Below are 16,315 nucleotides of genomic sequence, written 5' to 3'. Positions count from 1 at the left end.
ATAGTTTTTTTCACTTCCGCAGTTCATGCAGTGTCTAGCAGAGCTTAAGGCGCTCTTACAACAGGAAATCCATAAGAAATTCAAAGATACGGATTTAGAAGGAAGTTGGAGTGACATCTCTTTGTCTGACATTGAATCCAGGTAACAAACTTCATTTCAAAGAAAAAATAGGTTCTAACTTTTTTTTAATTACTGTTTTGCTTACTCTCTTGTTTTGTTAGTTCTGCATCTCAGGTACAAAATATTGAGTAAATCATGGCAACTTAGCACACTTCATTCCTTCAACAACTATGGATCAAGTGCCTGTTCTCTGACAACTTTTTTTCTAGAAGCTGGAAAGGGTTAGGGAGATGCACAGGCAAGTAATGTATTGCTTTTAGGCAATTGTAAAGCCTTTGTCTTTTACTTCAAGGGAGATGCAAACCCTTTAGGGGGTTTTAAGTAGAGAAGTATCATGACCTGACTTTGGTTTTAGTTTCAGTAGGAATACTGAGGCTGCCATGTGGAAAATAGATTGTAAAGAGGAAAGTCTAAGCAGGGACACTCATTAGAAGGCTGTTGTAATACTATGGGAGAAAGGTGATGGTGGCTTAGACTCAAGCAGTAGTGCTTGGGGTATGGGAATTGGTTGGATTCTAGATGTATTTTGAAGTTTCAAACATTAAGATTTGCTTATGGATTGGATGTGGGACATGAGAGAAAAAGAGAATGACTCCATAATCGGTTGGATGGAGTTGTCTTTAACTGAGATGGTAAAATGAAGAGGGTGGAGAAGGTTGGGGGGTGGTGAAGATAGGAAGCTCACGTTGGGCGTGTTCAGTTTGAAGTGTCTATTAGATGTCTAAATGGAGATGCTGAATAGGCAGTTGGCTATATGAGTCTGGAGTTCAGTGGAGAGAGGTCTAGTGGAGAGAGTCATCACAGGATAGATTGTATTTAAACCTTAAGAGTGGCTGAGATCCCAAGAGAATAAGTGTAGGCAGAGTAAAGAAGTGATCTAAGTCTGAGCTGGGTACCATAGCTGTAAGAGGTTAAAGAGACAGAGAGGAGCCAGCAAATGAATCTAAGAAGGAACCAGCAGGACCAAAAGAAAACCAGGAGAGTGATTCTTTTAAAATAAATCAGATCATATCATCCCTCTGTTCAAAACATCTTAGCATCTCTCCTGCTTCACTCAGATAAAAAGTCAAAGACCCTACAGTGGCCTACAAGACTATAGGATCTAGCCACCTGATACCTCTATGACCACCCTCACCCTCTCACACACTGCTACAGCTACACTGGCCTCCTCATGCTTCCTCACACTTTCCAGGTCCTCTCCTACCTCAGGGCCTTTGCACTGGCAGGTCCAACTGTTCTTCCCCCAGATATTCACATGGCTAATACCCTCGCCTCCTTCAAGTCTTTGCTTAATCATCAGCTTTTTCAATATGGCCTACTCTTCATTACTCTAATACTGAAACTTGCTCCCCTGCCTTTGCCCTCCTGCCAGTCCTCATCCCCTTTACATGCTCTGCTGCTTTTTTCCATAGGATCTTACCACCTTTTGTTATGTCTATTATTTATTGTTTGTCTCCCCTACAAGGTCAGGGATTTTGTTCATCTCAGTCACTTAGAAGAGTACCTGGCACATAGGGAGAGCTCAGTAAATACTTGCTGAATTCATTTAGTGTGTAGGATCCCAGCCCACTCTCGCAGTCTCCACAGCTATTTTAGGACACCCCTAGGAGGGGGAGTATTTTATAGGTGTGCCAGAACACCTTCTACTCCAGCTTACTGGCCCGGGTGCCACAAGCCTGCCCCACTGTCCTCAGTCAGAAGAGGGGGCCCTAATGTGGTTCTGCTGGCTAAGTCTCCCAAATGTCTCTTTAGGAACCTTAAACCAGACCGTCAGGCCAGGTAGGGTGCCCCATTCACCTTGTCGCCTCTTCCACTCTCCCAGAAGCCTTTGCCTAACTCATTAGGACCACCACACCAACCCGTCTTCGCTTTCAGCCTCAAAAACAAAATGCTCCCTGCAAATCCGCTCATACCCATAGGGCCCAGGGACAACCAACTCAGAAACAGCCTAACTGCGTTCTAAGTGGCTCAGCGGGGATGCTCAGATGCATCTAGTTAAGAATTATTGAAACCAATTCGCCAGCCTCTGCATCAGGAAGCTGGCTACCATGGGCCTCCACGGGGCTCCACCTGTCCCTTCTCACAGTCACACAGGAGATCAGAGTGTGCGTGCGGCAGCCCAGCTTGGGTTTGCTGTATGTGTGCACATACGTGGTTTTCAACATTTTCTGGAGCATACTGCATCTGATGCTTTTATGCCATTTATTAAAGTTTTCTGTTGTCTCCAACAGGGACTGCAGAGGCTGTTATCCAGTGGCTTCAAAGGCTACTCAGACTGGAAAAGCCTTGTGAGAACAGGGAATTGGGAATTAGATCAGAGACAAGAGGGCTTTCTTCCTGCTGTCTTGCTGTGGGGCTCCATATTGTGCCCTGATTGGGGGGAGGGGGAGCATGAACAGAATGAAAGGGCTGAGCAAAAGAACAGTTTGAAATGCTGTCTCTTCCCAGGAGATTTGAGTTTTGTGCCTAAGACACATTTTTATATATGGAGGACATGTCATAGGGCAGAGCTTTCAGTTCTAGCCAACCACACCCCAGGAAAGGGGAAAATACGATGTGACAGATAAGCAAAGGACACGACGCAGGAAGAAAGGACAGATTATCTGAGTCCTCACTCGTCCTCATCTTTGAAGAGAGGGGGAGGGGACAGTTTGTGGAGGAGACTTTAGATCCTTCTGGACATGCATGCAAATCTTCTGAAGGGGAAATTGAGGTGATAAAAGTAATACTCCTAATCTGTGACCTACAGATTCTTTGTTATTAAATATATGTATTTGCATATTCAACACATTTTTAGAGAGTCCCTGGGAGGATCCTTGCTCTCTGAACTGGTACCAGTCAGACAGGAATGAACGAGGCAAAGCCACTGCTTTCAGACAAGTCTCAGCCCCCCGGTATCCTCTAGGGCTGCTCATTAAGCCTCTCCCAGCCTCTCCCCGTCACTGCCAGGGGCAGCTTTGCCCATCTGGCCGGTGTTTCTTTTGCCACTTGGTTCACCTCTGCTTCCTGTGCCTGGTGCACTGCCTGGCATGAGGGAGCTGTTTAGAGTGAATGAATGAATATGCTTGGCCGGAATTCTTAGTAATTGAAACACAGACAGTGTAGGCAGGTAACAGACTAGGTCCCCTAATCCCGTGCAGCTGGTCTGGTAAATGTTTACATCCTAGACGTGGTAACAGGTATCTCCCTTTTTCCTTTCCTTTTGGAAACAGCACCAGTGGTTCTGACAGCTCCCTCTCAGACGGCCTCCCTGTTCACCTACTGAACATAGCAAATGAGGTGAGATTCTACAGACTCTTATGTCCAGGAAGTAGCAGCCTTTGAAAAAAAGCAGGACACTACTGGATAATTTGGTGGAATTTTCAACTTTCCTGGGATCTGCAAAAAGTATGGCAAGAGCACCCTAACTGGTTACCCTGCCCTGGAGTCTTTCATTTTGTCTTTATGACTTTATTTTTTTAATTTAGGGAGAAAAAATTATGAGAACTCCGTATTTATTCCAAAGTTAACTAAAAGTGAGGGGAGGAGTTTAACTAAAAGTGAAAACCATATTAAGAGATAGAGGTTGTTAAAAATGAGCCATACTTTTTAAAAAAAAAATGTTTCTTTGTTCATGTGGACTTAGGTAGTTTTTTAGACTTCCACATATTAAGTAATTTTTTTGCCCCAACCTGTCAGACATTTTCTTACACAGATGATATAGAGCTTTAGAAATAGCAAAAAACCTGTTATGGTTCATACCTGATTTCCTAGTTGCATTAAGTAACATTGCCATCTGTGGATGAGATTAGGCTGTGCCGGGAGGAGCCAGCCACGCCAGCCAGACTTGACCTTACGAGTTCTTCAGCTGGATTTGCAGCCCCATCGGTATAAGCTTCACCACACCCTAGGTGCCTGGAAAACTAGTCCTGGGCTGCATTTGCTTAATTATTAAAGTCACTTTGTGGTGACAATCTATCACTATCTTTTAACTACATAGCTAATAATCAGTATTGTGTGTCCCTGGTAATACTGCCATAAGTAATCTGGCTTCATGTTTTATATCACAGATAATTTGGTTATTGGTACAGGTACCCCTTTGGCAGTGTATCTATAACAGTGGGATTTGGGGGTGTTAAGTGGAGAGGGGCCTATGGTAAGGAGGTAACTGAACTGTTGGTTTGTTCTCCAAACCAACAACAGTTCAGCACCCTGAGGGCCCGCCTGCTGGGTTACCCATTGTGTCTTGAGCATTGCGTGGAAAGGGTGCTACATGTGGGTGGGCGGACCTCTGGATTCCTCAGTGACTAATTTCTCTGTACTCTCTGGAATAGTTGAATCAGAAGAAGAAGAAGATGTATAAGAAGAAAAAACGGAAGCCACTTCAGTCTAGGAAACAGCGAAATATACAGTATCAGAAAAATAAGTTGATGCAGGAGTCAGAGTTAACAGAAGAGGCCCCAGTAAGAGCGCTCTGCTGCCTACTTCTGCCGTCCGGTTAAAGGGTCTTCCACAGAGGGAGCAGGACAGAGGGCTAAGGTTTGCCCTAAACCAGAAAGGGAATGGGAAATGGGACAGGGAAGCTTTCTATTTGGATTTCAGATCTCTCCCCAGGGTCCTCTCGACATCCCTGAGCAGATATCTGCTTGGCCCACTAATCCTCCACTACACTCTGGTATAGCAAGTCTGGGATTTGACCAAGTCTAGATATCCAGAGCAAAGAGGTGGAACTGGAAATGTGGTGGCTGGAACTAGTACAGAGTTGCTGGGTCACTGAGGGATCAGGCCCGATCCTGGGCCAGGCTGAGGACACTCAGATACGTCCTTCGCAGCTGCCATGCCCACGCCGTACCCCTGCTTTCTAAAGACAAAAGTGCTTTCAGAGGTGGTACTTTTACTTCTGGGTGAATCGGGTCAAAATGAGCAGATTAAGTGCGCTAGATCAGTTGAAAAACATTCTCTTTGCAATCCTTCTAGGGAATGGCAGGGTTTGCATCTACTCTGCAAAAGCAGCCTGCTTTTTTGAAAAATTCAAAGAATACCAGTTCTTCAATGATGAAAAATGAAAAACCAAGGTTGAGTGAGGTAGTATTTTTGCTTGACTCTTTTTTTTAACTTACTCATGGAAAATTTATTAAAACATTTTTTGGATAATATATTTAAAGTATACTTTAATGATGATTCGATATACTTAAACATTGAGAAAAGATTGTCACCATTTAGTTAATTAACACATCCATCACCTCAAATAAATATTTACCTTTTTTTTTTTTTGGTAAGAACTCTTAAGTTCTACTCTATTAGCAAATTTAAATTGAACAACACAGTACTATCAGCTATAGTCACCATGCTACACATTAGATGTTCACACCTTAATCATCTTGTAACTGAAAGTTTATACCCTTTTCCCACCACTCGCCTATTTCCCCCAACCCCAGCCAAGCTCCTGGCAGCCACCATTCTACTGTTTCTTTGAGTTTGAATTTTTTTTTTTAAGATCCCACATATGAGTGCTACCATGCAGTGTCTGTGAGTGTCTGGCTCATGTCACTTAGCATAATGCCCTCTATCACGTTCATCCACTTTGTTACAAATGTTATTTTATTGATTGTTTCCTTTGCTGTGCAGAAGCTTTCAGTCTTAGTCCCGTTTGTTTATGTTTGCTCTTGTTGTTTTTACTTTTGATGTCAAGACACAAAAAATTAATCCCAATGTCAAGGAGTTTACCCCCTATATTTCTTCTAGGAGTTTTACAGTTTGGGGTTTTAAATTTAAATTTTTAATCCATTTTGGGTTGACTTTTATGTATGGTATATGGTAGGGGTACCGTTTCATTCTTTTGCATGTAGATATCAAGTTTTCCCAACACCATTTATTAAAGGCATAATCTTTCCCCTGATGTTTATTATTGACTGCTTTGTTGAAAATTAATTGCATTTATAAATTAATTATACACATGAGTTTATTTCTGGGCTCTCTATTCTGTTCCATTCTTGACTGTTACAGATTCTCTGGTTTTCCCAATTAGTACGTCTCTCCTACAGGGTGAAAAATGCAATAGCCCTCTGTCACCCTTACTGTCAGTGCCCCGGGAGCAGGGGACATTAAAATTGGCGGGGACACTGACATTACTTTGGATCAGACACCACTGAAGTCTGATGTCATATATTGATGAATTGTGATTTTATACCAAAAACATGAGAGCAGGCTCCTTGACTATCCATCTATCCATTCAACAAATTGTATTGTGTAACTGCTACATGCCAGGCCATCTACTGGATGCTGGGAATGCAACATGGAACAAAACACTATCCCTGCCTCAGGGACCTTAGAGTCTGCTGGGGATTTTAACAAGTAAGCAGGAGGTTACATACAGAGTAGGATGCAGTGGAAAACAGAAGAAGCATCCAACCAACTTTTAGTACTTTGGAGTTTTGTGGCTATAAAATCCTTGCTTCTTTTATATATAAAAATAGGTTTGGGTCCAATAGTAGCTGATCCTTAGTGGATAGGATGCATTCCGCCCTCCTCTTGTGGAATGCTGCCCTGTAGTTAACTTTGAGGTCCCACAGCATTCCACCGAGGTGCCCACACAGCACAGCTGTCTCTGTTCAGTATTGAGGGCCATTTGGTGTGTAGTGTAATAGTGGCAAGAGCCAAGCTATGAAGTCTGTCTTGAGTTCCAATTCCAGCCCCACTATGTAATTTTCCACGAGTTAGTTAACCACCCTGGGGCTCAGTTTCTGTATCTAAATTATTGGAGTAATATTTACATCATAAGGTTGTTGAGAATATTCAATGTGAAAAATTCCTAGTATATGGTAGGCATTCAATAAACATTAGTTTCCTTCTTTTCTTCAAATTACTATTTGTTTCCTGCCTCTTTGTGTGTTAGAGTATCATAATGAATCCACATGCGTGAATAAAAAGCACTCAGTGTGTGGTCTATGTAATCACACTTGTCCAAGTGGAAAACTTAGTGAGAATGTGTTTTATTTATTTCAGTCACAGGCAAATGGAAGAGACAGAGGCACCTCCCTGGACCCATCAGAAATGACCACCTTGATGTTGACTAAAAACAAGGAGAGAATGCAGGTATTTTGCCTAATATGTATACATGTATGCCAGAAATTAATTTTATTTGGTTTTCAGGTGTATTATGATTTGGAGGGGTGGTGAGCCACCGTCCACACAGGTACACCTTCTTGGATTTGTTCTGCTCAGATGTATGTACAAGGTAATTTGCACCCTCCGGCTACAAACCACCTGAGCGGCGTGGGGCACAGCCCATGAGGTACTGCAGACCCAAGGAAGCCCACCCAGGGCCCAAAGCTTGCCCTGGAGAACTTAGTTTTATTTCCACAAGCATTTGTTAGGCAGTTATTCTGTTACTCGATGGCAACATTTCAGGCGAAAAGTGACAGTGAGCACAGCAGTTCTCAGACCTTGGAGAGGTCAGCCACGCCTGGGGTCCCGCCATCAGCTGTGAGCTGTGCCTCACATCCAGCGTTACAGTGATCATTTGGTACCAAGGTTTGTAAATGATTTGCTTTATTTTAGAAGAATAAGTTAGAATGAATTCATATTTATCCCTATAATAACTTGTAGTTGCATATTCCTTCCTGAGATGGAGGGAAAAGAGGCAGAGAAGCAGCTGGTAAGTTGTGGTTTCACATAGCCCTGGGTGTGTCTGTGGGAAGGTGCTGCTCACGTGTGTCTGGGTGGAGCAAAGACTGAGGACCCCAGGTTAACATAGGTGGACTAGGTATAGTGGACACTTCTCTCAAGATGAAGTCCTGCTGTCTTCCCAAATCTGTTGCTTGGGAATTCTCGGGACAATGCTCTCATTTATCCATCAATATCTTATTGGAGAACCTACTACGTGTGGGACCTTTGAGGACTGTATGAACTGAGACCTCCCTGAAGGCCACGATCCTCTGGGAGAGGTAACAGGTAGACAGTCCAACCACCGAGATATAACGGAAACTGGGAGCAGTGACAAGAGAGGTGTAGACAGAGTCAAATCTAAGAGGATTTCTGTCCTGACACGCTAATAACTGATGACTAACCTCTTTCCTCATTCAGCATTCATTGCAAGACGTCTGTGGGTGGCTAAAACCATATCCCACAACTGAAACATGCTCATTAGGCTGTAACACGTAACTAGGGATTCAGTGAAACCAAACGTAATGGATGAATGCCATCCAAACCTTTACTTTCACTTCATTTTCTTAAAATTTCTCGTTTAATATTTCTGTAACAGAGATGTAGGCATTTAACTTCTGTGGCATATCAGACAAGCAGAATTTTAAAAAAATGGGGCAGTCTCCCACCTTATAAAGCAAAACAGCTTACAAAATGCAGACCCTGGCCTTTTCAGGGCATTTAAAATATTGCCCATGGACCTTTCTTTGGCAGTCTCAGGGATTAGGTCAAATGCTTGATTCACCTCTGCCCTGTAACAATGTCAGCTACTTTGGTATTTGGGGGGAAATGCAAATACTTCTCTCTGACTCTTAAAACCAGCCCCAACCGTAACTGTAACTTTAGGAATTGCAACATAAAGTGATTCAGCGTTTATATCTTGTTTGCACAGAGAGAGAAGCCAGGATTTGCAGTATCATGCTCTCTGAAGAGAAGCACAAACTCCAGCCAAGAGCCAGCTCCAGATATGAAGCCAAACTGGTCCAGAAACAGATACCCTGCCACAAAGAGAGGCCACACGGCCACAGTGGCATACCCATCCTTGCACATATACACCTACCCGTAGGGAGCCTGGGCCACGCCACACGGGCACTTCCTCGCTGTGTTTTGGGTTAGACATGTTTTGTAAGGAGAAAGGAAAGGGGTTGTGTGCTAGGGAACTGTGTTCATTTGTGGTGTACTATGTTGTGTGTTCATCATGCACTGTCCTCACACCATGCACTTACACTGCACATGGGCTCTCAAGATGTACACCTCATGAATTAAAATTTCATTTTATGAAAAAATAGTTTACTGCAATGTATAAAAAGGCTTCCCTTATCAGAAATTGAAGAGTGTGCTCATGAAACTGTAACACAGATATACCTCAGTTTAACCAATAGGTAGTCTCTCAAAAATTATGTGCAAGTCAATTTTAAAAGATCAAACTGTGTTTTAAACATATTCTGGGAGTTTGCTGTCTTAAAAAGTCTTGTGTCAAAGCTTTCTAGCAATCAATGATCACTCAGGCTGGGGTATTTCAGGTTTGCTGAGGATGAGGTGTTCGCACATAGAGAAAACCGCTCAAGTATTATTACCTGGATGGAATTCAATGTTGCATGTATTATGTTCAACATGGTTATGTAATTTTTTTAACCCATTGATTAAAATTCTTTCTCTCCTACAAATTGTCCCCTTTGGTTGGTTAACTGCATAATCTTATGTGAATAGATATGTTAGATTTTACATCCCTCACAAGCACCAAGCACCAAGCACCATCTGCCAGCTACAGCCTGTCACGTCCACATGCTAGAGTCATGTTGAAGGATGGTCACTCCAGTTCATGCCAGGCCTCCTATTTTGATTTTACCTTCTTCCTTTCACATTGGATTGAGAGTTTCCTAGTATGTTTTTCGTTATCACTTTTAAACCCTTTCAGCCACCACCATTACCTGGCCGACTCGAGATTAGAACCAAATGGCAACACTTTTTAATCCCAGGGTCTGTATCTTTTTTTTTTTTAATAGACTTTATTTTGAGAACAGTTTTAGATTTACAGAGAAATTGAGGAGATGGTACAGAGAGCTCCCACACACTGCCCACCTTCCCCCCACCCCCCGCCATCCCTCACACACACTGTGGGAATCTTTTTAAAGGGAGTATCTGCCCACACTCTTTACAAAGGAGTTTGCAAATGACCTATTCCACACCTTACCCCTAAAACTATTAGCATTTTAAGTATCTAGAAAGCACCCAGCCAAAAGCCCACTTTTTATTCCTAAAAGGCTATCTTTAAAGGACAAATCCCAAAACAAAACTGTGAGGGCAAACCTTGTTTGAAAGTTGTTCAGAAATACTTGTTTTTGCTCCAGATAATTTTGGAGGAAGTTTAGAAAAAGCACCCCAGTGTGATATTTTTGGAATCAAAAATCAGACTACATGATCAGATTATTTTTTAAGTGCTTTTTGAGAGCAAAAAGCTTCTTGAGAGATGCGGTTTGGCTCCTAAGATATCAGAGGGGCAAAAAGGAGAGAATGCTACGCAGTCCAGGCACAGCCTCCACACCCAGTAACTGCTGAAAGGCCATGGCTGTGGAACCCAGTCAGCCCTGTAAAGGGGTAGCTGGCTTTCTTAAGAAAAGGTGGGCAAGTTTTCCTGTGTGGATTAGGAAAGGGTGCCCCACAGGGAATTTACATGCTGCAGCATTGAAGCCAGTGTGCCCATCATTCTCATTCTGCTTCAGTAGGAGGCTGAGAGAGGGGCTTCTGGCAAGAAACTTTAAAATGGTAAACAAAGGTAATTAACTCTAACTGTGTGAATGTGATAAATCTCAGGCTGCACGAGAAACAACCCAAAGCATCTTCAGAGGGAACCGTGAGAATGAAATCAGAGAAAAATAACATTTTAGTTGGATGAGAAGACAAGATCAACTGTACTTTGAACGGTTGTTGACAAAGGTTAAGAATATGGGGGAAATAATGTACTTTATACTGTCTTATTTTTTAGAGAATTTCATGCTTTGTGAATATAGTTTGTTTTCTTTATAAATTAAATGCATAGTCACTAACGAAAGTAATTTTTTTAAGATTCAAAATAGATTTCAGGCGAACACGTTTTCCTTAGAAGCCTCGCTTTTTGGACCATGAAGTCGTAATGGAGGTTCCCATTAGTGTACCCCTTTCTGGTTTTGACAGGTGATGGACGTCTAAACAGGCAAGGTGATCACCGTGGTAAGCACTACTCTACTCTTCTGAAGTTTTTGGTGGAACATTAAATATAGAAACTCTGTATAGACATAGTTTCCTTGAAAATAGAAATCCTAGGTGTTTTTTTCCATGTGGCATTTAAAAAGTACAAGAATTTTGTAGATTCGCTGGTACCCAGCCACTCTGAAACTACCGTTGATCACTGGCTTAGTCATATTGTCATCAAATTTGATCCCAGCTATTGGCAAAAATGCCGCTCAAAAGGTTCTGCTTTGCAGAAATAGAACTGCTAACTTCTGGTTTTCCAGGCTGTTCTCAGGCTAGTTCTGATTTAATTACCTAGAATAGCAGAGCTGTTTCCAGAGCACAGAGACTTGGCACCTTCCGCACAGGGTGACTTTGAAGCTGCTAAGCCTACTCTGGCCTTTGGAAACTACCAAGACAAGCCGTATGGCATGGCTAGGTTTAGTTCAGCTACACTCCACCAGTGACATTTCAGTCCATCTCTTAGTGGAATATTCCTGGGAAGGATGAGCTCATCTCTCTGAATGCTTGCTGAGAACCACCACCTTTATCCCCTTTTCCTCACCCTGATGCTGCCTGATAAATTTAAAAAGAAGCTTGGAATTTCTTTTGCCCTTTAGGTGGATTCCACCTTGACTCTGTGCAGCTGAGTCATGTGGTCTCTGCGAAACAAGCTTTCTTGTGAAACTGGGTTCAGAAAGGCATTATTTTAATTAATATGCTTACAGACAAAGCTATAGTGACAAAGTATACGCTACATGCCCAGAGTACTGCTTGCTTAATAAGGATCAAAGGAAAGGAGGATCCCTAAGAATATAGAGAGAAATAACGCTATGTAAAAATTCTGACTCCCTGCTGACACTCCTACCCTAAGATACGGGCTTGTCCCACAAATTCATCCATCAGAAAGAATGCACTCAGCAGTGGCTGACTTAGGCACTGCAGAGAACGCAGGGATGTGTGAGACTCCATTCCTGCCCCGTGCTTAAAACCCAGCTGGAGAACAGACTAGTGAACCAAAACCAGCCTGTCAGTAAGACGTTCTGCTATAGCTTTAGAATATCGTAGTGGGTTAGAGAGCCATGGGCTGAAATTTAAAATACCCGCGTTTGGATCCCACCCAGGCTTGAGGGTGAGGCGTGCAGCTGCTTAACAGCTCTGGACCTTTGTTTCCTGACTTTAAAGTGAAGTGACTCTAAGGTCTCTTCATTTTCAGAAAATCACATTTGTTTGAACACTTCCCCAGCTGTTGATCACAGATTGCAAAAAGGTGCTTGAAACAGCTTCCCTGTTTGGCCTGGGTCAGCTCTGTCTTCTCTCTGTCTTCTCTCAGTCTCTGGTCCTTGGGGAAACAAAGACACTTGGTTTCTGTAAATACAGCCCCTCACATCTTGCCCATATCAAGTTTGGCACAAGCCATCTCTCCCCTTTGGCCCCGGAACTGGCTCGATCGTTGGATTCAGTGACCAGAAATCACTTTGATAAACCCCTTCTCAGCAGAGCCCAAACTCCTGCCACTCCCCTTGGCTTCACTTCCTCCCCATTCAGCCCAGACTCCAGGGTGCATTACGTCAACCACTTTCTTGCCAGCACCCCAGACTCCTCACCCTCTGTCCTTCTGCCACATCTACCTGGTAGCTCCCCAACTTTGGCTTCTTCCTGCCACCCGTACCATCTGTCTTCTCCACTCCTACAGCCAGGCTGCCAAAATGGCTGCGGGAAAACGTCACCGAGTGAACCGGGGCCACCACTCCCGTATCTCCTCCAGCCTCAGAAATGTATCCTCTGCTTCTGAAACTGACTTCTCTGACCCTTCCTCCTCTGTGGCTATTTCACACCTCCTCCCCTTCCTCACATCCCCTGCTCCCTCCCTGCTACCTTCGTGTTACTTCCTAGCAAACAGTCTTGCTACCACACAGTGGTTAAGAAGCTGGGCTCTGGTGGGGGTTGGGGTAGGGAGAAAACTGCAGGTGAATTATGAACTCTCTTTAGTAGGTTTATTTTTGTACTAGTATTGGCAAAATGATTCTGAAACTTCTTTAGGTGTATTATATGATTGGGCAAGTAAATAAATGTGTTGATATTGTTAAGCGCCAGGGTTCTCACTCTGGAAGAAGAAATGTACAAATATTTAGTGGAGGGAAACAAGAAAAAAAAAACCCTGTGGAAATGGACTGGAATAGGAGATATTGGCATGAACCCATGATTTCTAAAATATGTAGGTAAGTATATTCATAGATGTGTGTGTGTGTGTGTGTGTGTGTGTGTGTGTGTGTGTATAAAACACCACATATGTATCTATATTCAGCTCTGTCTAAGAGGGTCTAAAATCAAACACACCCCATTAACAGGAAGCATATTTTGCACTGAGACCTTGTTCTCTCATACTGTTCCCCACTAAAAGGAATCAGGGTTCATTAGAGAAATGGCTGCTTTCAGGGCTGGCGCATTGCAGATACGAGATGAGGAAGCTGGAACATTTTGTTATGCCAAAAAGTAAGAAAGTACTTAAAAAAAAATTAGGAGGCATGTCACAGGACAAAAGAGCCAGCTTGAAGGGGCTGCCCCCAGCTGAGTCTGGGATATTAGTTGCCAAAATGATTAAGGACATGAATAAATTATAACCCATTGAAAAAATTAGGAATCAATGAGTTCATATTAATGAGAAAGGAAAAGAGAGAGGAGAGAAAGAAAGTAGAATGAATGCTGAGAGTCAGACGGTGGTGTGGAGGGAGTACTGGAGTCGGGGTTGTCGTTTTGCAACCACCATTGTAAAATGACATCAGGCAAGAACCGTCATTGGAGGCTAAATTTAAGAGGAAATGTGAGGAGCAGGATATTTGCATGGTTTCAAAGTGTGTCCACTCAGATTGCTTGCTAGTTGTAAAGAAAAAATAGTAACTGTTTAAGGAAGAAATTGGACATCTTGACTGAGGGACCACTGAGAGACGGATGGACATAATGTGATTCTGACGTGACACCTGAGGACACATGTGCAGTATTCTGGCCAGAAATGCATACCCTGAATCTAATGGTGAAATGTGAGACAAAGAAAAATAAGGGGCATTCTACCCAAAAAGAAAATCGAGACTCTGGTATCAAAATGCCTGGGTTCCAATGCTGGCTCTACTGGTTTTATGACCTTAGGCAAGTTACTCTCTCAAAGACTCAATTTCCTCATCTGTGAAATGGGAACACTAGCAGGACCCACCTTTCAGAGTTCCTGGGGGACAGGATGAGAGAACGCACATAATGTACTTAGTATGGTGCCTGACACGCTGAAGGCACTTGGTTAGTAGCCATCACTCTTGTCCACCCTGACTTCCCTTTCCTTTATTTTTAGAGAAAAACATGCCCAGCTTCAGGTTTAAGGCTAACCTTTTCACCTATGTTTCAATTCCATCTCTCCACCTTTTCTCAAACTTGCTGCATTGTTTTATTCCCTCTTCTGTATTTCTCTCTACCGGCAACATCCCCATAGCCCCAGAACACACCAAGCCTTTCCCATCTGGAAAGAAAAGACAAAACCTTCAGTCATGTCCCTGTGAAGTTTCCATTCCTTGCCATCTACACTTCCTGCCTTCTAAAAGTTCTCACCTTCCTTAATATTAACCCCCATTTATTGTAGACCCACAATGTGTCAAGAGCTTTCTTTACCTTATGCATGGAAGATAGATACCACGCCTGTTTCACAGATGAGAAAAGGTGGTCTCCCAGAGGATTTGAACCTAGATCTGCCTCAGTCTAGAATTGTCCAGTTTGCAGCCACAAACCACAGGTGGCAATGGAGCAGTTGAAAGGGGGCTGGTCCAAACTGAAATGTGAATATGCATCAGATTTCAAAAACTTAGTACCAAAAAAAAAAAAGACTAAAAATCTCATTAATATTTTATATTGATTGCATGTTGAAATCATATTTTGGGTGAAGTGTATTATTAAAATTAATTTTCCCTGTTTCTTTTTACTTTTTTAATGTAGCTACTAAAAATATTGAAATTATATATTGTGGCCAGACTTATAGCTCAACTGGACACCCTGTTCTGGAACATTCATCGCACAATGCAATATGGCGGCTTATCTTTTGAGACAACATTCAGCTTAGCTCCCTGAATGTGTCCCGGGGCTTCTTCCTCTACATACCCTACTTGTAAGCCTTAGCACCTATAACCCATGATGACACTGGGTCAGGCCTCCTACACCCCAGCCCACGAGGTCCAGCTGTCTCCCTTCCATCTCCACTTGGTTTCCCTTGTACCTCAAAGGCAACACTTCCCAAATGGAATTACTCTGTTACCTTTTTCTTAAACCAGAGCCTCCCACTGTCTTCTTGCTCTCAGTAAACAGTGCCACCATCATTACCATGCTTGTAACCCTGTACCTCCACATGCAGTCAGGTACCACTGACTCTACCTCCTAAGTAAATCCATAAACTTCTCTCTACCCACTCAGTACAGGTTATCCTCATCCTCCTAAACTATTAAATCTGGTCTCCCAGCTGACCCAGAGTGGCCAAGTCAAGCCCATTACAAGGCCAGTCCGATCACTCTGGTCCGCTTGCAGGTGCCCATCTCTGACATGGCCCTGCTGGCCCCCTCAGCCTCCAACATTCGCTATGAATCTGGAAAATTAACTACCCCTCTCAGCTCACTCCACACCCCCCACTTCATTACTTAGCAAACACCTGTCATCTTTCAAGACTCAGCTCAAATAGCAGCCCACTCTGCAAAGCTGGTCTTGATGCTGTTTCCCAGGCAGAAGCCACCAGCCCTTCCTTTGCCTCCTAGAAACTTTGACCTCAGTTACCTGAACACTTCAGCGCACCAATCTGTTTCCTCATCTGCCTTTCCTAACTAGAGTGATCTCAATCACAGTCCGCAGGAGGAAAAACAATTCAAACAAAACACGGTTATTGCTTCATAAAAACAAGGAATCCAGATGTAGGGCAGCTCCAGGACTGGTTAATTTATTCAGCAGTTCAACGGCATCATCAAAGATCCAGGCCTTACCATCTTCCAGCTCTGCCACCTTCAGTGCCAGCTTTGTCCTCAAGTTACCGTGTGTGGCTGCAGCAGATCGAGGCAAACCACCAGGTCCAACAACACTCAGTGAAAGAACGTCTGTTCCTGTGTGTCTTTCTTCTTTCTTTAACTTTTTATTTTGGAATAATTTTTGGTTTACAGAAAAGTTGCAACAATAGAGTTCCCATATACCCCTCACTCTATTTCAGTTTCCCCTACTGTTATCATCTTACCTCACATGGTACATTTGCCAACACAACACTGGTACATTGCTATGAACTGAA

The 16,315-nt window shown here is 43.1% G+C and overlaps 1 protein-coding gene across 9 annotated transcripts in view; it reads left to right on the top strand.

Annotated features, from left to right (window-relative positions):
• The window catches only part of AGBL2 (ATP/GTP binding protein like 2), a 36,884-nt gene extending 23,206 nt beyond the window's left edge, over nt 1–13,678 (top strand). For 3 of the 9 annotated variants that reach the window (XM_032488675.1, XM_006190284.3, XM_032488670.1), the window contains 6 exons: nt 23–141; nt 3,333–3,399; nt 4,434–4,562; nt 5,077–5,184; nt 7,105–7,194; nt 8,696–13,678. In XM_032488675.1, coding sequence (XP_032344566.1) covers nt 23–141; nt 3,333–3,399; nt 4,434–4,562; nt 5,077–5,184; nt 7,105–7,194; nt 8,696–8,869 — 687 coding nt within the window. In that variant the 3' untranslated portion in view covers nt 8,870–13,678. Of the gene's footprint in view, nt 1–22; nt 142–3,332; nt 3,400–4,433; nt 4,563–5,076; nt 5,185–7,104; nt 7,195–7,323 lie in introns of all 9 variants that reach the window. The other 6 variants (XM_032488671.1, XM_032488672.1, XM_032488673.1 and 3 more) reach the window with 6 other exon arrangements.
• Nucleotides 13,679–16,315: the final 2,637 nt, after the last annotated feature.

This window comes from Camelus ferus, chromosome 10 (assembly GCF_009834535.1).
Source record: "Camelus ferus isolate YT-003-E chromosome 10, BCGSAC_Cfer_1.0, whole genome shotgun sequence".
In the NCBI taxonomy this organism is placed as follows: Eukaryota; Metazoa; Chordata; class Mammalia; order Artiodactyla; family Camelidae; genus Camelus; species Camelus ferus.
This window is presented reverse-complemented; position numbering and strand designations above follow the sequence as displayed.